This window comes from Giraffa tippelskirchi, chromosome 2, assembly GCF_054371585.1.
Source record: "Giraffa tippelskirchi isolate mGirTip1 chromosome 2, T2T-mGirTip1v1.2.pri, whole genome shotgun sequence".
Lineage (NCBI taxonomy): Eukaryota > Metazoa > Chordata > Mammalia > Artiodactyla > Giraffidae > Giraffa > Giraffa tippelskirchi.
The window spans coordinates 165,614,955-165,639,389 of NC_137276.1; the positions used below are offsets into that span (position 1 = coordinate 165,614,955).

The 24,435-nt window shown below is 47.6% G+C and overlaps 1 protein-coding gene across 2 annotated transcripts in view; it reads left to right on the plus strand.

Moving 5' to 3' along the window:
- The first annotated feature begins 472 nt into the window (after window positions 1–472).
- The window catches only part of ITGB5 (integrin subunit beta 5), a 116,210-nt gene continuing 92,247 nt past the window's right edge, over window positions 473–24,435 (plus strand). For both annotated transcript variants that reach the window (XM_081571712.1, XM_081571713.1), the window contains exons 1-3: window positions 473–962; window positions 13,485–13,570; window positions 21,280–21,484. In XM_081571712.1, coding sequence (XP_081427838.1) covers window positions 893–962; window positions 13,485–13,570; window positions 21,280–21,484 — 361 coding nt within the window. In that variant the 5' untranslated portion in view covers window positions 473–892. The remainder of the gene's footprint in view (window positions 963–13,484; window positions 13,571–21,279; window positions 21,485–24,435) is intronic.

Sequence of the window (24,435 nt, forward strand, 5' to 3'; positions counted from 1 at the left end):
TAATAGCGACATATTGACCAATCTCAAATCCGCGTAAGGGGCAAAACTTGAAAGAGAGGAGAGAGTGTTTCAGGTGTGCCTCCACGCCCCACGTTCCCCGTGGAGCGACTCTCCTCCCGGTAACACGCGCCGGTGCCTCAGTCTCTCGGGCGAGCGCTGCTTTGGGAAGGAAGACCAGACTGCCACTGCACGATTCCCTCCGCCCCCTTAAATTCAGCAACCCCAAGTAATCTCTGCTGTCGCATGGAGCGTGCCCTGCCGCGTTCCCGCAGGCCCACGCTGCTAGGAAAGCCCGGCAGACCCCACCCCGGGATTTCGACCCCCGCTCCGGCCTCCAGGTGCGCCGGAAGCGACTTCCACCTGGATGCCCTCGGCCTCCCGTTTCGGGCCGGTCCCCGCGAGGGGCGGAGCTCGGCCCGCCCCGCCTCGCCGTCAGCGGACCGTGTGGCAGCCGGGCGGGAGCCGGGAAGGGGAGAGAAGGGGAGGAGTGAGGAGAGGAGGAAAGTGGAGCCCGGCGGGCCGGAGCGAGGAGAGGGAGGGAAGGGGTGGAGGCGACTGGCAAGAGTTTGCCGGCGCGCGGGGAAGCCTCCGCCCGGGACGCGTCCCGGAGCCAGAGTCGCGGCCGCAGCGCGGAGCCTGCTGTCCCGCCTCTGCCCAGACCGCCCGCCGGGGCCGTCCTGAGCGGCGACCCCCAGCCGGCGAGCCGGCGCAGCGGCGGCTCCGGGACTCGGCGGCGAGCGCTGCGGGAGGGATGGTGGCGGCGGGGCGCGGGCCAGAGCAGCCGCCCCCGCCTCCCGTCCGGCCGCGGCCCCCGGCCCTCCGCCCCCGCTCCCCGGCCGCACGCCCCCGCGGAGTCCGCCGCCCGCGCAGCCGCTGAGCCGGGCGCCCCACCATGCCGCGGGCCCCTGCGCTCCTGTACTGCTGCCTCCTCGGGCTTTGCGCGCTCGTGCCCCGGCTCCCAGGTAAGCTGCGCCGCCCGCTGTGCCGAAAGAAACTTCGTGGCGCCCCGAGCCGCCCGCTGGGGTCTTGGAGGGGCAGGGGCCAGGGCAGTTGTCTGAAGGTGGGAGGCGTCCTCGGGGACACCCGAGGCGAACCGCCGGGGACGACCGGGCGGGGGGCTTTCAGACTGCGTGCGCCACCCTGCGCGCGGCCCGCCGCAGCCCCGCTGGGCTGTCGTCGGCCCCTGGTCCCCTCCCGGGCGAGGAGGAGCCTTCCTGTGTAAACAGCCCTGCCCGTCTGCTGACCTAGCCCGCGAGCGCCCGCGCCCAGTGCGCGGGGAGGGCCGCCGCCAGCCCCGCGTCGGGATCCGGGCTCTGCAACTCCCGGCACAAAGCGGCCCTTGTGGCCGGTCCGGGGCGGCCGGGCTGCTGGGAGGCGCCGGGTGATGCCACCGGTGTCCTGATCGCGGGGATCGAGGGGTAACTGGAGGCGCGTGACCCGAAGCCAAAGCGTGGGGTTCACGGCTACTCTAAGAGAGCTAGACTTTTGCAAGCGTGGATGTCCAGGCGAATCCTAGAGTTTCACCCCGCCTAGGCCAGCCGCCTTTCTTTAAAGATGTAAACACCCCTTCCTCCCTTAAGCTCCCGCATACCCGAGGGGAGACCCACGTCCGAAACCACAGCCCCACCTGGGATCTCGCGATCTACTTCCTTCTGCCTGGCTTTATCTCGAAGTTTACAAACACCCCGTGCAGCGTACTCCCCCGGATTCTGGAGCAGGGGGTGTTCAGTTGCACTCGCGCGATCCTGCTCTGAGCTGGCGGCTGTGTGAGGACCCTCTGTTACCTGCTTTAAGTTTTCAGAGTTGGGAGACTGCTGAGGAAGGATGCTCTGTTGGCGCTGGGGTTGCCAGGCAGAGGAGCTGCACCCATCCCGTCCCCTCTAAAAGCAGGAAGCTCCAGACTTTCTCTTTTCCGGTAGGAGATAATTGTGTTGAGATACTGGGTTCACTTTCAAGCCCCAAATTCTTGACTGCTGTTCCGAACCATGTGTCTGGCTAAGAGGGAGGGGAGGACGGTCCCCTGCCGAGTTTCATTTACATGAAGCCAGTGGAGGTTGCTGTCTGAGAGAGAGGAGAGGTCTAGACAAACAAAAACTTTTTTAGGCGGTGTTTCAGACTTATTACTGTAACAGGTTTCTTTCATCAGTCCAGAGCTTGGGGTGGATCACTGGTTTCCAAACACCCATCTAGCAACCAGTGCCCATTGCTCATGAGTCCCCAGGGAAGGGCAAAGAGAGGGATGTAGCCTGTGTCATACACAGGAATATGTTATTGCCAAGAGCCCCCTGCTTCACAAGGACTGTCCTTTAATTTGAAATTCGTTTTTATTTTTAGGAAAACTTTTTTTTAATAATTTGTAGTGATAACAAGGTAGTTTTTCATTTTGAGCCAACAAAAAAATCAGCAATCCTATATAAATTTTACCTTCTCTTTTTGTTTTCTTTTTAAATAATAATCTGTGAAATACAAAAGTTTAGGAACTGCTGAAGGAGATGATTTCTTAGTTTCCTTACAGGTTGACATCCTGGTTCTGATGAAAACTTAAATACTTCCAGTTGCAAATAATTCTTTCAATCCATTATTTTCCATTTGCATTATGATATTTGCTTTTCAAAGTTCACATATTTCTTCTTAATGATCTCCATTTTGGGGGTTGCCCCAGGAGAGTGAAGTGATTTGCCCACTCTCCTTGTCCATAGGCCTCATAGCTTTTTGGTTCAGGGCCCTTTGTCCTGCATGACACAATTTAGGTAGGGAAAAAAGCATTGAGCCCACGGTGGTTTATTTCCAGTGCTGTCTCTTCTCCTGCGATTGCCTTAGAGCTCAGCCATCCCTCCATGGATCAGCAGAGCAGTGGGAGAGCAAGCCTATCACTGGCTTCCAGACCTGGCCACCTCCCTCTTAATGCCCTGGAGCTTCTCAAGGTTACCAGGGACTGACACATATCTGTGTGATTTCTCCTAGCTTCCCAGTGTTGCTGAGCCAACTGCAAACTTTCAAACTGCAAGTCTGAAACAGCTTTTCTTTTCTCTTCCTTCCCATTGTCTTCTCTTTTTCTTGAAGCACTGCAGGTACTTCATCCAATTTGTGTTCTGCTACTAGGACAGAATTTGACAGAAAAACCTTCATTACCCACTAAGAGAAACAGGCGATCTACAGAGTCCTGCCTGCCTGGGTGTCCCTAGATCAGTGGTTAAGTTGCCAGTGTATTGCTTTGCACTGCTTTTGTCTGTGTGTTTAATCCAGCAGGAAACAGACTTTTAATTTAAGGGGGCTCACTTCAAACAAGTCCTCAGCAGGCTGACAACCCTCCATCCCAGAGTTCTCTGCTCTCCTTATTAGCAAAGACCTCCAGACAGGACCCAAGGAAGGGTTTCTCTTTGGGGAGGCCCTTGCTCTCTACTAAGGAGGGAGGAGTATGGCATTGACTGGGCTGCAGAACTGGAGTCATGTTTGCTGTCATAGTTTATTAAAAGGAAAAAAAAAATCAAATGTTCTTCTAGTGAATGCCCTGCACATTAGAATGCTCTAAATCCTAGGAGAGCCCTTTATCCTATTTACTGGACTCCTGTTGGCAGCACTCCCCCACCGCCACGATTTCCGTGGTCTGTGATGGGGCTGTTGGAATTTGGCCTTGGGTTTGCAGCTCTCAGGTAACCAGGCAAAGGTTTAGAAATGCAAACCAGGGGGCTTGGTGGGTCGGCTGCTGTTTACCCTAGGTATTTACACTTTAGCGCCATCATCCTTGAATTAGGGGGACTTTTAATAAAGAAGATTGAGGCAAAAGAGGGCAGGGTCTAATTAGCTCTAATTAGTATTCCTCTCCTGCTTGTTTTCCATGCTTATTTAGCTACTGAGGCAACGGAGAATGAATATATCTAAGTAGTTGGCAAAAGGCCCTTTGTGCCTGCCTACCCTGGTAACTACTTTTTCTTCTCCAGCCAGCTCACGGAAATATTCTGAAGTTTTAATGTAATGTGGGACGATTACCTAGTGCTTAAATGATAATACCCCGTTCACGTGGCAGTGAGCAGCCGGGTTAATGGGGGTGGGGTTGCATCACAGGTATTTTCAGTACATTGGGACTGAGGGCTGTGATGTGTTTCTTCTTTCAAGCTGAAATGAGATTAATGGCCTTTATGAATGTAAAGGAACACTTTATAGGCACCCATTTGTTTGTGAGGCTGCTTCTTCTGTTGATTGCAGGGTTTGATTCCTGGGCCACATGGTGAAAAGTTTGCTTCCAGGGAAAGCCGTGACACCTTCCCTGTGGTAGATGCTAGTTTCCGCCCCCACCAGAGTTTTTCAAAAATAGTTGCTTGACTCTTGTAGAGTTATACTCAACTCTTACTCAGAATGATCCTGTTAAAACTCAACTTAGATTGTGTTAGTCTGCCTAAAATCCTCCAGTGGCTTCCAGAAGTCCTGCCAGGGTCCTGCCAGGCTCTGCATGAACACCCCCTGACCGCCCCCTCCCCTGACCCCACCTAATGCCTCTCACTACTTCCCCTCACGCACTTCAGTCCCATCACTGTTCTTCGGGCTGGATCACAGGCCTTCCCTCTGCCTGGAATGTTCGCCCTGCCGATCTCTGCATGGCAGGCCTCCACAGCCTTTTCTCAGTGTGTCCTACTCAGGCAAACTGCAACCTCCTGCCTCACGTTCTTCTTGTCTCCTTGCCTCCCTTGATTTTTCTCCTTAGCACTTGACACCATCTAGTGTACTTGCTTATCTGGTTTATTGTTCATCTTCTCTGAACATTCAGCCCCCAATCAGGACATAAGCTCCATGAAAGCGGGGAGTTTTGTTGGTTTTGTCATTGTATTCATCTGTGCTTAGAACAGTGCCTGACGAATATTTGTTGAATGAATGGGTGGACACAAGCTTTGGTACTCGGTATGCGTGTGTGTGTTGGAGGCAGAATGACCCATCCTCACCTCCTTGCCGCCTTCTACAACTAGCTTTGAGGTCAGAGACTATGCATGTAGCTTGTTAGGAAGAAACAGTTGTGCGAGAGAGAGAACTCATTTGAGTCTGTCAAGATTTTTTTGAGCTGGCACCTATGATACAGGTTGTTTTAGTCACCCCTGAATTGCTTGCAGGGGGATGCTAAGGCCAGGAAAAGTTGTGACTTGCCCAAGGTCATGTAGCCAATGAGTGACAGAACAAGCTCTTGGATCTTTCATGCCAGGATATCCTCTCCTTGTCACATGACTCCAGCCCAAATGTCCTGTCTTCTGTGAAGCCTTGTTTGCATCCCTTGGGTGGAGCAGAGTGGGCCTCTCCTTCCCTCCTCATTGCATATTCTGTCTTTTAGAGGAGGCTGGAAGTTGGAGGGGGTCTGCCTCACCTGCTATAAGGTAAATTGCCCGGCTCTCACAAAACAACTGCAAAACAACACTTACCTATAGGTCCCTGATACGGACAGAATGATTGACACTTGGTTGATTCCTACCCTCCTCCCCACTCCCACCATGATTTCAGTGATCTTTAAAAAAAAAAACAAAACCCTCAACTTTTAAAATACATAAAACAGTTTTAGATTTACAGGAAAACTGAGACATTAGTATGGGAGTTTTCATATGCCCCAATTCCAGCTTTGCCTGTTGTTTGCATCTTGCATTCATATGGCATATTTGTTACAATTCATAAACCACATCAATATGTTGTTATTAACTAAAACCCATACTTAGATTTTCTTAGTTTAAATCTGATGTTCTTTTTCTGTTCTAGGAGAACAGAAACTCATGCAGTACATTGAGTTGTCATGTCTCCAGAGGCTCCTCTTGGTTGTGACAGTTTTTCTATCTTTTAATGACCTTGACATTTTTGAGGAGGTAATTTGTAAATAGTCCCTACACTGGGATTTGTCTGAGTTTTTAATGATTAGACTGGAATTTGGCCTTGGAGCACAGAATGAAGCAGGGCAAAGGCTAATAGAGTTTTGCCAAGAGAATGCACTGGTCATAGCAAACACCCTCTTCCAACAACACAAGAGAAGATATGGACATCACCAGATGGTCAACACCGAAATCAGATTGGTTATATTCTTTGCAGCCAAAGATGGAGAAGCTCTATACAGTCAGCAAAAACAAGACCGGGAGCAGACTGTGGCTCAGATCATGAACTGCTTATTGCCAAATTCAGACTTAAATTGAAGAAAGTAGGGAAAACCACTAGACCATTCAGGTATGACCTAAATCAAATCCCTTATGATTATACAGTGCAACTGAGAAATAGATTTAAGGGACTAGATCTGATAGACAGAGTGCCTGATGAACTATGGCCAGAGGTTTGTGACATTGTACAGGAGACAGGGATCAAGACCATCCCCATGGAAAAGAAATGCAAAAAAGCAAAATGGCTGTCTGAGGAGGCCTTACAAATAGCTGTGAAAAGAAGAGAAGTGAAAAGCAAAGGAGAAAAGGAAAGATATTCCCATTTGAATGCAGAGTTCCGAAGAATAGCAAGGAGAGATAAGAAAGCCTTCCTCAGTGATCAATGCAAAGAAATAGAGGAAAACCACAGAATGGGAAAGACAAGAGATCTCTTCAAGAAAATTAGAGATACCAAGGGAACATTTCATGCAAAGATAGGCTCAATAAAGGACAGAAATGGTATGGACCTAACAGAAACAGAAGATACTAAGAAGAGGTGGCAAGAATACACAGAAGAACTGTACAAAAAAGATCATGACCCAGATAATCACGATGGTGTGATCACTCACCTAGAGCCAGACATCCTGGAATGTGAAGTCAAGTGGGCCTTAGAAAGCATCACTACTAACAAAGCTAGTGGAGGTGATGGAATTCCAGTTGAGCTATTTCAAATCCTGAAAGATGATGCTGTAAAAGTGCTGCAATCAATATGCCAGCAAATCTGGAAAGCTCAGCAGTGACCACAGGACTGGAAAAGGTCAGTTTTCATTCTAGTCCCAAAGAAAGGTAATGCCAAAGAATGCTTGAACTACCGCACAATTGTACTCATCTCACACGCTAGTAAAGTAATGCTCAAAATTCTCCAAGCCAGGCTTCAGCAATACGTGAACCGTGAACTTCCAGATGTTCAAGCTGGTTTTAGAAAAGGCAGATCAAATTGCCAACATCTGCTGGATCATCGAAAAAGCAAGCAAGTTCCAGAAAAACATCTATTTCTGCTTTATTGACTATGCCAAAGCCTTTTGGATGGATCTATTGTGTGGATCACAATAAACTGTGGAAAATTCTGAAAGAGATGGGAGACCAGACCATCTGACTTGTCTCTTGAGAAACCTGTATGCAGGTCAGGAAGCAACAGTTAGAACTGGACATGGAACAACAGACTGGTTCCAAATAGGAAAAAGAGTACGTCATGGCTGTATATTGTCACCCTGATTTTTTAACTTATATGCAGAGTCCATCATGAGAAATACTGGACTGAAAGAAACACAAGCTGGAATCAAGATTACCGGGAGAAATATCAATAACCTCAGATACGCAGATGACACCACCCTTATGGCAGAAAATGAAGAAGAACTAAAGAGCCTCTTGATGAAAGTGAAAGAGGAGAGTGAAAAAGTTGGCTTAAAGCTCAAACTAAGATCATGGCATCTGGTCCCATAACTTCATGGCAAATAGATGGGGAAACAGTGCAAACAGTGTCAGACTTTATTTTTTGGGGCCCCAAAATCACTACAGATGGTGATTGCAGCCATGAAATTAAAAGACGCTTACTCCTTGGAAGGAAAGTTATGACCAACCTAGATAGCATATTTAAAAGCAGAGACATTACCTTGCCAACAAAGGTCCGTCTAGTCAAGGCTATGGTTTTCCCAGTAGTCGTGTATAGATGTGAGAGTTGGACTATAAAGAAAGCTGAGTGCTGAAGAATTGATGCTTTTGAACTGTGTTGTTGGAGAAGACTCTTGAGAGTCCCTTGGACTGCAAGGAGATCCAACTAGTCCATCCTAAAGAAGATCAGTCCTGGGTGTTCATTGGAAAGTCTGATATTGAAGCTGGAAGTCCAACAGTTTGGCCACCTGATGTGAAGAGCTGACTCATTTGAAAAGACCCTGATGCTGGGCAAGATTGAGGGCAGGAGGAGAAGGGGACGACAGAGGATGAGATGATTGGATGGCACCACCGACTCAATGGGCATGAGTTTGGGTGGGTTCCAGGAGTTGGTATTGGATAGGCAGGTCTGGCGTGCTGCAGATCATGGGGTCGCAAAGAGTTGGACACGACTGAGCAACTGAACTGAACCTAACTGATAACTATCTCAGAGTGAGCTTCATATCAGTATGCAGGGAATAGAGAGCATGCACATTCTTTTTTAAAGCTGCATAGTATCCTATATATTAATTGATGTTTTTTAAAAAACAAATCATGTCTGTAAAGGTGACGTTGTTGAGTGTTCTGCAGATGTTTGGTGTTCAGAAAGGCAGTAAAGATATGAATGAGACAGATCCTTTCTAGGGTATATTTACACTTCGTGGTAACGTCTTTAGACTGATGACTATTTAAATGCTAGATTCAGCACTGGAAAGACTTTGTCTATTATGTGACACATGAGTGGCTGTGGTTCGGGGCATGGGGAGAAGCACTCCAGTGCCTTACCACTTTTTTTACCCCAAACAACAATGATGAGATGTTTTTATTTTCTGTTGTCTTGAAAACAATGAATAAAATGTAATTCAGGATTGTTTTCTCTTGCTGGCTTCTCAGTTGTATCATGATGGTGATTGCACAGACATTAACAGCAGAGTCTGTTCTTGTCTGTTTGCTTTCCAGGGTGAGTGCACACCCTACTTGCTTGCTGTGTGTTTCCACTATTCCCACTGACTAGTGTTGTGTCTCCTCTCTCCCTGCCATTCGGGCTGCTCTGACTTGGGACTCACCTCTATTATCCCATGGAGTGTTTTAGATCAGGAAATTCCAACTACTGGAGGTGTGCATCAGTGGGTGCTGTGTGACCTCAGCCACGTCGGATAGACAGAGGTGTGGAGAGGCTGAATGGAGGGAGACCAGCCAGGAAGCGACCGCAGAAACCTGCGGAGGGCCTGGCTTGGGCTGTGTGGGGCTGGAGGAGGGTATAGGCAGGAAGGGTTGGATTAGGAGAAACATTTCGTGCATCTTGAAGGAAGGATCGGCCTGGATAAGACTGATGACAAGGAGGGATGAGTCATTGAGTTTCGGAAGGAGAGCGTATTTTCAGATGACGGTTTGCAGTAAACCCCTGGCTTCAGAGACGTTAAGGGCTGCAGGCAGTTGACATTGAGCTGGGAATGGTCACCGTGCAAACAGTAACCAAGGAAAGTTGTGGCCACCGTTTGGGCTGCTAGCACCTATTACTATGACCTAGACACAACACTCTTGACATTTGTGAACTGCAGCTGTTTAACGTTGTTATTCATTACTTCCTTCCTTTCAAAGTGCTATTGGTGCCGAATGACTCATCCAGCCAAATCCAAACTCGCTGAAATATTAATAGGTGGAGGGAGGAGAGATGCCAAAGGGAGTAGCACTGGCACTGTGGCACATGTCAGCACATGGTCTATGCTTTTGGTTCCCAGAGTGCCTGGCGGGACTGGCATGACCTGTCCCTGGCAGCTGTGAGCTCCCAGGGAGCACAGCCTGGGTCATTCATCTCTGTGTCTCTAGCATCCCCTAATCCAGTACTTGGCATTTAGGACTTGCATAGAGCAGGGTTTCTTGAATTTGAATTTGTCTCAACAGCAACCTAATTTTATTTTTATATTTTAAAATTGTTTTTTTATTTTTATGCAATTTTTAAAGGTTACTTTCCATTTCGTTATTACAAAATATAGCAACCTGATTTTAGTGGAATCACTGTCAGTGCAGTGAAACTACTATTGCATATGAATATGTAAGAAGTAACAGAAACGACTAAGAATGTAGTATGACAGATATTTTACAGTTGTTCAGTATGTTTTCATACCGGATGCCTGTCACACCTGTGGAGCCTCTTCAGGATTTTGTCCAAGGTCTTTTAGGCTGACAAAGCAGAAGACCAGAGCCCAGTGTAATATGGGTCAGAGAGGAGGAGCCTTTAATGCTCTGAACCTGAGATCTCCTATCCAAGGTCCCAGAGCTCAGTGATGAGGCCCTGGTAATTAGAAAGTGGTGTTTGTGAATTAATGTGAGTTGGGGCAGAGACAGAAGTGAGACATCCAACCTCAAATTCCTTTCTGACTGAGAGTCTGTTCAACATCTCCTCAGAGGACCCTGAAACTCACTGGTCAGGTGGCCCGTACCTGGGTGGCAAGGGACCCCATATGGATGGGTACTTGCTTGCTGGTGCCCCTTCTGACCTTTTACTGGAAGACTGGGCTCCTTGTTATTTTTTCCAAGTTATTTTTGTTTTCTCATGTTTTCAGCTGTAAAATGGGATGACTTAGTGAACTGATCCTAGAGCATTTCTAGCTCCAAGGTTCTGCAGTTCCGTGATTTTATAGAAATGATTTATAGGGATGATTTTATGCATCATTTATAGAAATTATTTTATATGTCAAAGCAAATGACATGCCACAAGAGCCTGGGTGTGTATTTGATAAGGTTGAGGAAAACAGGAGAAAAGTCACTTTCATTCTAGGTTTGATTCCGGCCCCTGCGCAGCTAGTGGGTTCTGTCAGATAAGGAGTTTTGTTTTTTTTTTTTTAATTTCGTTTGTCCATGTCTATTTATTTTTCTAAGTTTGTTTATTTTTGGCTCCTCTAGGTCTTCGTTGCTACATACAGGCTTTCTTTAGTTACAGCGAGTAGGGGACCATTCTCCAGTTGCCATGGAGCAGGCAATGGCACCCCACTCCAGTACTCTTGCCTGGAAAATCCCATGGACGGAGGAGCCTGGTAGTCTGCAGTCCATGGGGTCGCTAAGAGTCGGACACGACTGAGCAACTTCACTTTCATGCATTGGAGAAGGAAATGGCAACCCACTCCAGTGTTCTTGCCTGGAGAATCCCAGGGACGGGGGAGCCTGGTGGGCTGCCGTCTATGGGGTCGCACAGAGTCGGACACGACTGAAGCGCCTTAGCAGCAGCAGCAGCAGCAGCAATAACTCCAGTTGCCATGTGAGGGCTTCTCATTGTGGTGGCTTTTCTTGTTGCAGAGCAGGGGCTCTAGGGTGCACAGATGTCAGTAGTTGTGGCTCGTGGGCTTAGTTGCTCCACAGCATGGGGGATCCTCCTGGATCGAACTCATGTCCCCTGCATTGGCAGGTGGACTCAGCCACTGGACGGCCAAGGAAGTTCCCACATCTATTTATTTAATGTCAACTTTAAGCTAAATATTCTGGGAAATATTTTTTTAAATTGAAACATAGTTGATTTACAGTGTTGATTTACAGTGTTGTGTTAATTTCTGCTGTACAGCAAAGTGATTCAGGTAAGGAGATTTAACCAAACAATGAAACTGACCGTTGGAAACTTTTCCTGCAATCATTTCTCTTTTTTAATAGGCTCAGGTGCCTATTTGAAAGTCTCCAAGTGAGTGGATTCATTTTAAAGTGGGAAAGGAGGTTGTCCGTTTAAGCAGATGGAAGGCAAGCCCAACTTCCCTGTGGACTGAATTCTAATACCTTCTTGGTGAATGTTTGGACCTGCGAAGGACTCTTCCTCCTGAAATGAGGATGCAGGGTGATCGGTCCTGGTTTTGTTTCTCCTGTAAAATGCATTCCGAGTCCAGTGTTGTACCCAGGAGGTCCCACTGAAGGCCTGGCAGTGACATTGAGGTCCCCAGCTCTGGTGGTATGAGGTGGGGTCCCAACAGGGTGGTAGCTGGTGGAGATGAAGTGCCCAGGGCTCCACGTCGGGGTCTCTGGCTGGGGAAAGCCATCGTTCTCACCCTCTGTGGGCTCCCAAAGTCACCCTTCTTTCTTCCCAGCCCCTCAGGTCCTGCCAGTTTCTCCCACTTTCATTGCCTGAAAGTGGGAATGAGCTGCCATTCTCATCCCAAATGGTTTGCCCTCTAGTGCCTCAGTGCAGTGACTCAGTGCAGCCTCCTGCGTCACCTGATTTCTGTAGGTTTTTTTCTGCTAGTGACAAAGAAGAATCAGGGAGTTAAAATGACCAAATTAGAGAAATGTTATAGTTTTAAAGTTCAGTCGCTCAGTCGTGTCTGACTCTTTGTGACCCCATGGACTGCAGCCTACCAGGCTCCTCTGTCCATGGGATTTTCCAGGCAAGAGTACTGGAGTGGGTTGCCATTTCCTTCTCCAGAGGATCTTCCCTACCCAGGGACCGAACCCGGATCCTCCCACATTGTAGGCAGACACTTTACCGTCTGAGCCTCCAGGGAAGTCAGTTTTAAGATGTCTTACAACCAATATTGTTATGTTGTTTGGTGAAGCTGGGGAAGAGTCTCAACCTCCCCCTGTTTTCTCCTCTACATTCTCTTGTTACTCTTATTGCCTCTGTTTTTCCCCTTTGTGATCTGAGCCCTTCTTCCTAGGCCTGGTGGCCCTGGGTTTTTCTTTTTTCCATTTATCCAGTGAGCCTCTAGGCAATGACCAGAAGAGACTAGTGGGTCTGTTAGTGCTGTGAGGACCAAATAAAGTTACTTCTGTTTAGAGAGAAGCCAGTAAGTATTGCTCTTGGTCAAAAGAAATCTGTCCCAGAAGGAAAAGACTGGGGTGATGATAAATTTCACCAAGGATGCCTTTGCCGTTGGGGATGGTAGTGGGAGGGGCATACAGTGGAGAAGGGAGATGAGGGAGGAGGGGGACAATGGATTTAACCTGAATACCACACTTGAGTTTGCTTCAGGAGACCCCTCCACAGATTAGTGGGATGGTGACAGAGGGTGGAGGGTAAATAATTTTTACAAGGACAATTCCTTCTAGTCTTAGTTTCTGATATTTTTTTGAACATCTGGGATAGATTTTGAATGGGTAGTTTTTTAATTTGATCAAATACCTTTTTATTATCTCCCCAGATGATATGTATTTTCTTGATCTATTAGTAGATATATTGAATTAATAGATACCTGTATCTTTAAGCTGGCGTTGTATTCCTTGGCTACATTCTTCTTTAAGGACTTTGCTGCTGTCTTTTGGTACGCTATGGATTTGGTGTGACAGTACCTGATTTAGGATTTTCTTATGTCTGAAGATGATCAATCAGTTCTTTTTTTTATTTGCTTTTTATGCTATTTATGATATTTCATGTGGACTAAGCATAAAGGGGCCTTGTTCTCGATGAGACAGGACCTGCTGTGTCAGGAAGAAGACAGTGGGAATCCTGGTAGGCACAGTAGAAGAAACAGGAGTTGCTAACGCAAGTGTGCACATGGTGGGTGCTTCAAAAACCGTCAGTGTTTAGCTTCTGCCAGTGAGCAAAGGCCTGCAATTAGCACAGGGGCCTGCACCCCTCAGCTTCAGGGAGGCCCCCTGTTAGAAAAGGAAGTGACTCCTCCTCCCACCCCATTCAAAAGCCCATTAATAGAGTTTATGGCTGGAAGCTAATGGCTGCATCTTTATCTTTCTTTGAAGGTCTCAACATATGCACTAGTGGAAGTGCCACCTCATGTGAAGAATGCCTGCTAATCCACCCAAAATGTGCCTGGTGCTCCAAAGAGGTACGTAGGTGGGGGAGGGGAGGAGTGCTGTGAGGGGTGGGTGGGGGAGGGGTGGGCTTCACCTCGGCATCCAAGTTGCCTGGGCAGAAAAATTGTGTGCAGGTTCTGTGAGCTGCCTCTTCCTTTCTCCCAAACAAAAGAAAAGCTGCATTTTTATGTTTTAATCCTGTTTTAGGGAAACAAGATCTTCTTTCCCTTTTGTAGGGGAACCAGTAATTATGATTCTTGTACAGTTTTCTGCTGTTTGGTAAAAGACCTGAGCTTGTGAAGTGAGTCTTTTGCCTAACGATATAAAACATGCCTGGGTGGGTGGCCTGTTGGCAGATGCCGGTCATTGTTCAGTGGCTTATCTGAGGATGAATATTATGAATTGGCCTTTATGGAATGATTTTACTTGAAAAGAATAGCTGCTTTTTCTTTAGACCCTGTAGGAAGGGGTGTAAGTTTGGGGTGGTGATAGGCATATTGCTCTCCTAAAGCAATACAAATATCAGTGCTTCGTTGGCTAATCAGGAAATATTCAGTTTCTAAACCTACACTGCCTCTTCCAAGTGACTGTTCTAGATTTTTTTTTTCCTAGTAAAGAGTAAGATTATTAAACAAGCTACTTTGAAAGAGGACTCTTTCCAACATATGAGCCCCTCACTGTATTTGGGGCTTAATGGTACTGTTTTGTTATCAACTTTAAAACCTTTCACGAATTTCTTATAACCTGCATGACAAATCCAAGTTCCAGGGCCCCTGCCTGCCTCCCTACCTTCATATCTTGCTTGCCTTCAACACTTTAGCCCCAGGGGATGACCCGAGGGTCCCCAGAGAGCCCTGACTGATGAACACCCTCATGGTTTTCTCTGTGCTGCTTCTCCTGAAGAGCTTCCCAGATTTCCCCTCCTTCCCCTGACCAACACCTTGTCTTCAGTTTTCAAGAGATTAGTTCAAGACTCATCTACTCCATGAAGGCTTTGATGGTTTTCCCTCAGACACATCTGTCTGTCCACCCAACCATGTTTCCGTTCATCTATCCATCTATCTGCAATAAGAATGTAAGCTCCCCCCACCAGAATGTTAGGGCAGGGGTTTTATCTGTTTTCTTCACTGTTGAACCTCCCACACCCAGAGTGGTGCCTGACTCATAGTATTAATAGCTGCTCAGTAAGATTGATGGAAGGATTTCATTGGGTGGCTGTTTATTACATATCTGCACATACAGGCCATGACCGACCACCTTTCTGTCTCCCTGTAGTTAGTCCTCCGGCAATAGTACTTGTAACCTCTTACTCTGCACATTTGTTTTCATGCCTGTTTCCAATTAAATCATTATTTCCTCGAGAATCTGTGTCTTCCTCATCTTCAAAACTGGCCGAGAATCTGGCAGAAATTCATATTTGATAAAAGAGGCCAGCTAAAAAGACACCTTGTTTAGAAAACCAAAGTTGAAATCTCAGTTTCTCCATGATTTACTGTTTCTTGGTATGTAAAAGCAAGATGACAGTTCCCACCCTCCAGTACTTTGGAAGTACAAAATGAGATCAATTCATGAGAGGGCTTATGGATGGAACTGCTAATTAACTGAACCTCCTGTACCTTATAGATATTTTCTAGTGGAATGTGAGCCATGGTTTCTGGAAGTTGGGCTGGATTGTCAACTTTAGGTCTCTTCCTTTTCCCCAAGTCTGATATCCTGATACTGGTAGTATCTGATGACACATTTTTGTTTTGTTTTTGGCCGAGAAGCACAACATATCTTAGTTCCCCAGCCTGTTCAAGTCCATGTCCCCTGTGTTGGAAGCGTAGAGTCAAGCACTGGACCACCAGGGGAATCCCAACTGATATCACCAGGAGCAAATCGTTGTCCTGGTCCACACCTGGGTCCCCTCTGCAGCTTACTGGGCTCTGTCTGTGCTTATAGCCTCAGTCTGGGCTAAAGAACCTCCTGTGATACCTGCGTGGGAATGCAGCTTCCCATCCCCTTTGGGGGTGAACTTTGTCCAGGGCCTGAATACATCTCAAAGCTAAGTTTGGGGCATTCTAGACTGCCTCTTAACACAACAGGGTAAGTGTGGCTGAGTGCCTTAATCATGAATCCTGGGACCTCATCAAAGAGGTGAGGTATCTGCAGAGAGCACATGATGTGGAGGGGGTGGGTCCCTAACCAGTGTGTTCCTGTGGATTCTGAGCTGCATACCACCACAGATTAACTCCCAAACACGTTCTATTGAGCTCCTCTGCTTCAGATCCTACAATGGCTTTCTTGTTTACCTGGGGTGGGAGTGGGGACGCCTTATTCTGCATTTAACAAACTTGTAACCTAATTCCATCTCCCAGGTCCCCCCCCCATTACTCTGTTCTCCCACAGGTGTGGAGTTTGAGTCAGCCAGTGCCCTTACCACCCTTCCCCCGACCCCACTTCCTGCTGCTTCTGTCTGCCTGGTTCTGCTGCTTGGTTGGCCCTGTTAACCTGGCTCTCCTGTCAACCTGGCTCTCCTGTCTTCATCTTCCAACTGTGGTTTCATTTTCCCTGGTAGCTACAGACCTTACCCTCTGGCTCTAAGGTCAGAGTTGCCAGACTCTCCCCTACCTTAGTTGAGGATATGGCATGGGGCAGGGAGACTGCTGGTCCTTATCACACAACTCAGCCCCTGTCCCTTGCCCTTTGTCAGAGCCCAGGGCTGTTCTCCGCCAGCTTGAACACTCCCATGGCTGCACGGCATAAGACATACAACAGACTCTGGCGGCTTATTTTCTATTTTTCTATTTTGTCCTTCATGTTTCTGAAGTAGACCTTTGCCTCTTCTGTAAGAGAGTAAGTTTCACAACCCAGCTGGCTGTGAAGGGGCATGTGCGGGTAAGAATGTGCGCGGGTGCTTTTATGGCAAGGCCTCAGGGCAGCCCACGTGATTTCCACTCACATTTTCTCATCTAAAACCAGTCACAGCACTCAGCCTAAGTGCATAGGGAGCTGGGAGACTTCATGCAGCTGTGTTCCCCGAGAAAAAGGGGGAAGGGGCTTTGTGGATCAGCAGCCTGTGCCGGAAGCAGGGAGGCCAGCGTACTGGACAGAGGACAGTGTTTGGGGAGAAGTGGGCGGGGCTGAAGCACCGGTGCTCCCCCAGGACAGAAAGCAGGGTTATGGGAGCTGGAGGGGAGACAGGCACGCTGGGTGATAGTGCTGAGGGCTGTGAGGAGAGGGCCGTTGGGGTGTGAAGGTGAGACACCCTCAGGAGATGTGGCCGTGAGTAGTCCAGACTGCCATGAAACCAGAGGGAGAAGGACCCAGGCTGCCAAGGCCGCCCTGTAGAAGCTAGAATCCTGCCGGGACAAGAACAGGGAGGCCTGGGGCACGTCGATGGTGGCTGTAGGGACAGACGTGGGAGAAGGCTGGGGCACCTGGGCTGTGGGGACGAGTCTTTGCCTTGGAGTTGGACATGGAGAGAAGGAATGAAGGGGTCGGTAGGACTGGAGGCGGGAATGTGAGGAAGGAGACAGATTAGAGGCTGACAAACAAGACCAGCTGACTGGATCTTCTGGGAGATTACCACGCTGGGGAAAGTAGAGGGGAGGGGACATGACCTCTGTGCTCCTTTAAGCTGGGAAGGAGTGAAAAACATGAGTGTCTGCTCCAGCTCACAATAAAAGACAGATCTGCGGGAGAACATCTCTCTGTGGTCGTGAAAGGGAAGCATCTCAGGCCATCGTACGTGCTCCATGAACAGCCATTCAGTACGTTAAGTGAGCCCAGCGGACCTGACAGGGACTTCCCCATCTCCCAGCAGCAGGGCCACGTGGTGTGCGCTGACGGTGCACAGATTTTAGTTTGTCGTCACTTACCTTTGGCCTCCCCTCCCCCACCCCCAGATCCACGGGGGCTCCAATGGAGCCAGGGCCACAGCCACAGAGGGCCCCAGCTTCCTGCCCCTGCCCAAGTCTCTGCCAGGCCCTCTCCCTGTTCACCAGTTTGCATTTGCTTCCCCCTCTTCCCAGGATTGGGGCGTCTACACACCAACCCCCCCCCAACGCCCCGTCCCCACCCCCGACACCGCCCCGTTCCTGCTTGGGTTCCTCTTTCCCCAGGCCTGCAGTTTCTCAACTCTTCCACCCTGCTGTTTCAGAAACAAACAAAAACCCATCCTTTCCCCCTAAATACCACCCACATCTTTTTTGAGTTTTGGCTTTCCGCAGCAGGCAGTGAGGCGCCCAGAGGAGGATGTGATGACCGGAGTGGTGCAGGCGGACAAGCTGAGTGCCCTGGCTGCCATACCTGACAGCCGAGAGCCTGCTGAGCGCTGGTTTTGGCTGCAGGAGGGGGTTTTGATTAACAAAATGTATGAGAGTTAAGCACTATTTCCGCGAGCAGTAGACCTCATTATATCCTCCGTGTGACAGGTGACAGAGGCAGTGCAGAGGGCCAGGTTGTAACAATTCCGAGCACCAGTGTTAGAACAAAGTAAAAGCCATCTAAGTTTGGTTTGCCTGCTTCTTATGTTTTTCTTTCTTATGTTATTACCATTTAGTGACTAAAAGCCATGAAAGATACTTTGAATTCCAGTGTACCTTCTGTTGCTTCTCTTAGTGGGTTGCCTGTCATGCAGTTACTTTCCCTGAGCCCTTTGGAGGGTTGGTGACAGTGTTTCTGGAGACTATGTGGACAGATGCTTCCTTCATGAACTGAAATTTCTTCCACCACAGAGCTGTGAGCACCAGCGAGCCTTTGAACTGCCCCCTGAGAGGTGGCGTTAGTGGTAAAGAACCCGCCTGCCAGTGCAGGAGACTTAAGAGACACTGGTTCAATCCCTAGGTCGGGAAGATCCCCTGGAGGAGGGCATGGCCATCCACTCCAGTATTCTTGCCTGGAGAATCCCATGGACAGAAGACCCTGGCAGGCTATACAGTCCATGGGGTCACAAAGAGTCGGACATGAACTCAAGCAGCTGAACATGAGAGACCATTCTGAAACTAGTTTCCATTTTTCCATGTTGAGATGAAGTCTCATGCCTGTTTTTCTGCATCAAGTGGATAGTTATCCTCCAAGTTTGATAGGTGGCAGGAGAGTTCAGCACCTGGAGCAGCAAAGGAAATGCTAAATTCAGGGGGATGGAGTCTGGGGGTCACAGAGTTAGTTTTCTGCTCTGGAATTCAGCAGTGACCTTCACTGAGAAGGGAGGCAGATGAGGCAAGGAACACTGAGCTTGTGTTCAGAAAGCTGAGGCTGGAGAAACTTAAACTTCTCAGGTGAACATAGGCATGAACTTAGGCGTGTGGACCTCTGACTCATCATCTGTAGAAGTGAGGGGCTGGACCAGGTGATGCATCCGAGGTCCCTTCTCCCTGGAAATTGCTGTGTTCTGACACCTGGCAGAGGCTCTTGGCACATCAGACTTCAGGATGTCACTCGTGAGGAGGACTTTTTAACCAAGAGTCTTCCTTTCCTTCAAGAGTTTATAATTTGGGGCATCTGCATTCATAGAATTCAAAGCTTAGGAATGGAGGTATTGAGACATTGTCTTTATAACATTTGTGTACCTGTAAAGGTCATAGCTCTCATAATACATGCCGTGGTCTTTGTGATTTTGGTTTCTTCTCTTTTAATGTGCATCTGCCCTTATTCAAAATTAAAATATCTAGCGAAGATCTTAGGGGAAGAGAGCAGAAGCTTGTGGTGGGTTTGTCACTCCCTGCTGGGTCTGCAGTACTATCTGTCCCTTTCTTGGGCAGCAAGAGCCTATGCTAGAAATCAGGCATGGCTATCTTTAGACTCCATGCTGGAGAGAACTGCAACTACTGTGGGCATCCTTCATAGACTTCGAGAAAGCTACCTTACCCTCAAAGGGTTCTCCAGACCTGCATGCCCAGAGGTGCCTCAGCAGGTGTCATTGAGGCCCGAAAGGTCTGGGATAATGACAGGACTTGATTATATAGATAAAGGTATCTTCAAAGGATGTGGGGCACATGAGAGAAGCCCCTGGGACTGCCTCAAGTAGCAAGAAAACGGTACTCTGAAACAGGAGAAGGTTGACAGACATGATAGATTTGGATGGCCCTGAGGCTAAGTCTAGGTTTAGTGTGAGTGTTGTGTAGGCTGTCCGTTGTTGCCCGTGAAGCTGGAGCTGCTGAGCAGGGGCCCCCCTGTACTGTCACGTTGCTGACGTGGTTGGTACTTGTAAAGTCATCCTGCAAGTGGCAGTTTTTATGTGGTCAGTGGTGGTTCTTATGCTGGCCAGCTCGGTGACAGGAGTTCGTGGTCTTTCCTGCTGGTGCAGCAAACTTCAAGGAAGCCTTGTGCATTGGAGTGAAGGTTTGCCACAATCTTGAAGAATTTTATTAAGGAGAAATAAAGCTGTTATCAATGAGGGGAATGAAGAGGGCTTTGCTCCTATCAACGTGGAAAATAAAGAAGCCCCGAATAGAGTCAGGAAAGCCAGCTACACAAACAAGGCTGTAATGGGCTCTCTGTGGCTGCCTGTCAGCTCTTCAGATCTGCGAAGTGTGTCCTGGACCTGAAAGTCTCCTGATGAACCCAACAGGGGAGCAGCAGGTGGCTCTGTACCTGTCCTCCCTCGGGAACTGGTAGTGTCTAGCAAAAGCAGCCTTTGAGCAGATTGACCGGGCAGGTTGGGTGAAGTTCGTTGCTGGTGCAGGTGTCCATGTATCAGGGGATGATGTTGCTGATACAAATGGCTGAGGCTGTGGATGAGGAATCATGCAGCTGCCTCCCACTTAGGGTGAAGCAGTTTGATTCTGTGACATTGTCTATTCCAGAACGCAGGCTGCACCAGACCAAGAAGTTCAGAAATTTCTTAGCCAAGTAATCTCCGAGCAGCACCTGAGCCCTTTCAGCTCTGGCCAGCTATTCAGTAATTCAACTTCTGCTTCCCACAGCTTAGGACAGCGGATCCATACCTGTAAGGTCGTTAGGAAGGTACCTCTCCTTTCCCCTATTGCTGTGAGTTTTTTTTTTTTAAACTGCTTCATCAGAATTGCTTTATCAGAGCCCAGCTTGACTGCACAGAACCCAGCTTTGGAATCTTATAATTTCTAGAATAATCATTTTTCTTAGCTTGTTCCACAAATGTTTTTGAAGCCATTTATATTTATATATATTGTGGCGTCCCTGAGGTTGTTGACAGGCAAGATCTCCTGTTATGTCAAGAGTTCGATATACAAAATTAAAAAAAAAATTCAGTTACAAACAAACAAAATCACAGAAGCTCAGAACAACACATCTGGTTTTACTTACTTAAAAATACTTCAAAGTCTCCTTGACTTCCTGGTCTTGACTCTTGCAGAGGCCCTACTGGGCACCTACTGGCCTTGGGGTATTGTCTGAGTGACGGCTACTTGGCCACTTGTAAATTTCAAAATTTTTAGTTATGCAACTTTTGACCATATCAGTTGTTTTCTTCTGCTTATCAGGTAGGCAGGCACATTTTTTTAAAGAAGAATTTTGACCATTAAAATAACAGTGCGGCCAAATGTTTTACTGTGTGTGTTTACAACTTACAAAATGCTTCTGTATCCAGCACCTCAGTTCATTATTTAATTCTCATAATACTCCATGGGGCATTTGGGGTGGGGGTGACCATCTTGTCCACTTTTGGGAGATGGAATGTAGAGGGTCCAAGGTCAAGGGGTGGTGATGAATCCACAGCCTGAGATGCCCTGGAGCCACGCTGACTGCCCTCTGCCTCCTTCCCCTGTTTCCGTGCCTCCAGGACTTCGGCAGCCCACGGTCCGTCATCTCCCGGTGCGACTTGAAGGCAAACCTGATCAGGAATGGCTGTGGCGGCGAGTTCGAGAGCCCGGGCAGCAGCACCCAGGTTCTGCGGAGCCTGCCGCTCAGCAGCAAGGGCTCCAGCCCAGCGGGGTCCGATGTCATCCAGCTGACACCGCAGGAGGTCACGGTGACCCTGAGGCCCGGTGAGTGCCCTGGGGTGGGCCAGTTCAGGATGGTGGGAAGAGAAGCCTGGCAGAGGAGGGCGATGGGAGGCATGGCCCAGATCCCGGGAAGGGAGGGCCTTTGGGATAATAAGAGTATCTTAGCTATTTTAAAAATTGTGGTGAAATATATGTAACATACAATTTGCCATTTTAGCCATTTCTAGGTGTGTAGGTCAGTGCCATTAACTGTACTCCCAGTGTTGTCTAACCATCACCACTGTCCATTTCCAGAACTTTTTTCTTATCCCAGACTGAAACTCTGAACCCAATAAACACTAACCCCTCACTCCCTCTCCCCGTCCCCGCCACCCCCCATCCCTGGTAGCCACCATTCTGCTTTCTGTGTGTGTGAATTTGACTACTCCACATACCTCATACAAGTGGACCTAAATACATTTGTCTGTCTGTGACTGGAGTATTTCACTTAGTGTAACATCCTCCAGGTTCATCCATGAGGTAGCATGTGTCAGCTTCCTTCCTTTTCAAGCTGAATAGTCCTCCACTGACTGTGTAGACCCAGTTGTTTATCCGTCCACCCATGGATGGGCTCTTGGGTTGTTTCCATGTTTTGATTGTTGTGAATAATGTTCTTATTTTCTATGGGAGAATGCTGGTATGTTTACTCCTTAGTCCATGCAGGTTTCTAAGGGAACATGCTACCTCTAGGAGAAAGTATTTTTTCCTGTCAGCAAATTTGAGTTGGTGGCATTCTGAAGTGACAAAGTTGCAGAGTAGAGAGATTTTTTCTTTATGACCTTGGAACCTCTGCCTTGGAGTTGATTGTGGTATAAGGGGACTAACAGTTTTTGCACACATGCTATGTGCTAATTACTTAACCTACCCAAAGGTAGCAGACATAATTTTACACCCGAGAAGCTGTGTGCTCAAGGGCTCGCAGGCAGAGCAGCGAACCGAGTTCCGTGTTGGGTCTTTGTGGTTGCACAGCTCATGGTTGTTTCTTGCTCACCACTTTTCTCGTCTCATATTCTACACATGAGGCCCCTTGTGATGTCAAGGGAGGATGTGAACATGGCCAAATTAGAAAGTATCAAGTTGTTGAGAGAAGGAAGCCTTTTCCCCCCAAATCCCGTTGACTTTTATCCTCTTTTCCTTTCTCATTGTCTAGGAAGCCGCTGGGAATAACCATTTCCAGATGGTTCGTTGAGACTTTGGGAGTGGCTGGGACTGTGGGAAGATGAGGGATCCGGTTGGCTGTCTGGGCTCCTGGTTCTAGCTCTGTTTCTAGCTCGGGGCGCTGGGCAAGCTGCCCCACTCCTTAGCGTCTCAGGGTCTTTGTCACCTTCATTCCTCACAGCCCTATTCAGAGGCTTAAATGAGACTTTGTTTAAATATACTTTAAGAATTTTAAATTACTATTTTCAAAGAGTCATGGCCAAAGATGCAGATTTTGGAGACAGCCACATCTCTGTTTGGATAGAGATTCTCATATCTCAGAAACAATTGAGCGTGGCCCTGCACATTGTAAGCACTCAGTCATGCTTCTTCTAGTTGTTGTTAGAAAGGACTCTGAATCACCGTGCACTTGAGAACTGTCTTATTTCACCTACTGACTTGTCTTGGAAATAAGAAACAAAAGAAGGGTGTCAGTGGCCCTGCTGGATATAGAGCAGTGTGAGCTGCTGCACAGCCCGGGCTAAGTGCTGGGATTAGCTCAACATACGGTTCTTACAAGTCATCTGACTAGAAGGGACACTTGGCCTTGCGTTTAGTGAGGTTCCGAGCTGAGAGAGAGAAGGGAGCCCTTACAGAAATGTGCGAGTGGGTAGAAAAGAGGAAGCCGAGTGAGCAGATGTTCGATGGTGCCCTCTGGGGAAAGATGAACGCCTCTCCTCACATTCATCTTTGATTCAGACTCAAGGTCAAGGGCTCTGACCTAGAAGGGGACATAGGCATCATTGTAGACTAGTAAGTTATCAGAGCACAATGTATGATAAAAATGGTTATTGACTAATGTAGGTGGTGTATTTTCCTTTTTATCTTAACAACTGTGTAACAGGCACTTCAAGAAAAGCCTTGAAAAATCATCCACTGTAACACTATGTTATTTTTCATTTTTGCTGGGTTTTCTCTCTTTATTCATGTGTTTGTATTGTTCATGTGCTTATAACGTATATATTACTTTGTACTGTTTTCAGTCAGTTTTTGAAAACAAAGACCAAAATTAACACCTCTAAAAGAGTTTGAGGGTCATCAATGAGGGACGTTTTTGTTTTGGGAACTCCTCATCTAGAATTGCTCTGAGCCTGTGCTGCTCTCTCCAAGAAATATTCTTCATGGGGGTGAATCCTTATTCTTTAGGGAAGATTTAGTTTAGGGAGAAGCTGGAGGTCACACAAAGCCAAAGATGTTGCAGTTTCAATTCCAGTTTTTAAAATCAGAATTAAGGTGTGGCTCTAAGGCAGAGAGACTGTTGTTTGGTTTGACTTAGCAATTAGCTTTTGAAACAGCCCCCAAAGAAATGATTTGAATAAGGGGAGCCTCCTTGTGTAAAGTTCTCATAACGTTCAGTTTATGCACAATGCTTATTTATGCACGAAGCTCAACGTACACTCAATTAAAGAAATAAAGCAGTCTTATTTGTAGTTACATCTCTCACTAAGCATTGTGATTCAGTTTCCAGTATTGAAAATAAAAAGGGAAACATGATTCTGTGTTTATACAGTATCATGATGTGAGGACTGTATGCAGCTCTGGTCCTACAGAAGGTACAATGATGGAGAGCCCATTGCAGCCTATAGAGATGAAGATGAGGGGGAGACCTGATGAAAACCTGAATTCCTAGAGGCCTAGAACCTCATGAACTTGTTTCTTTCTCAAATATAGAAACATGTGATGCCAATGATGTCTCTTAAAATTTTGAAAATTTCAGTATTAATAAAGAGAAGTACAGGCAAACCCCAGATATTTAT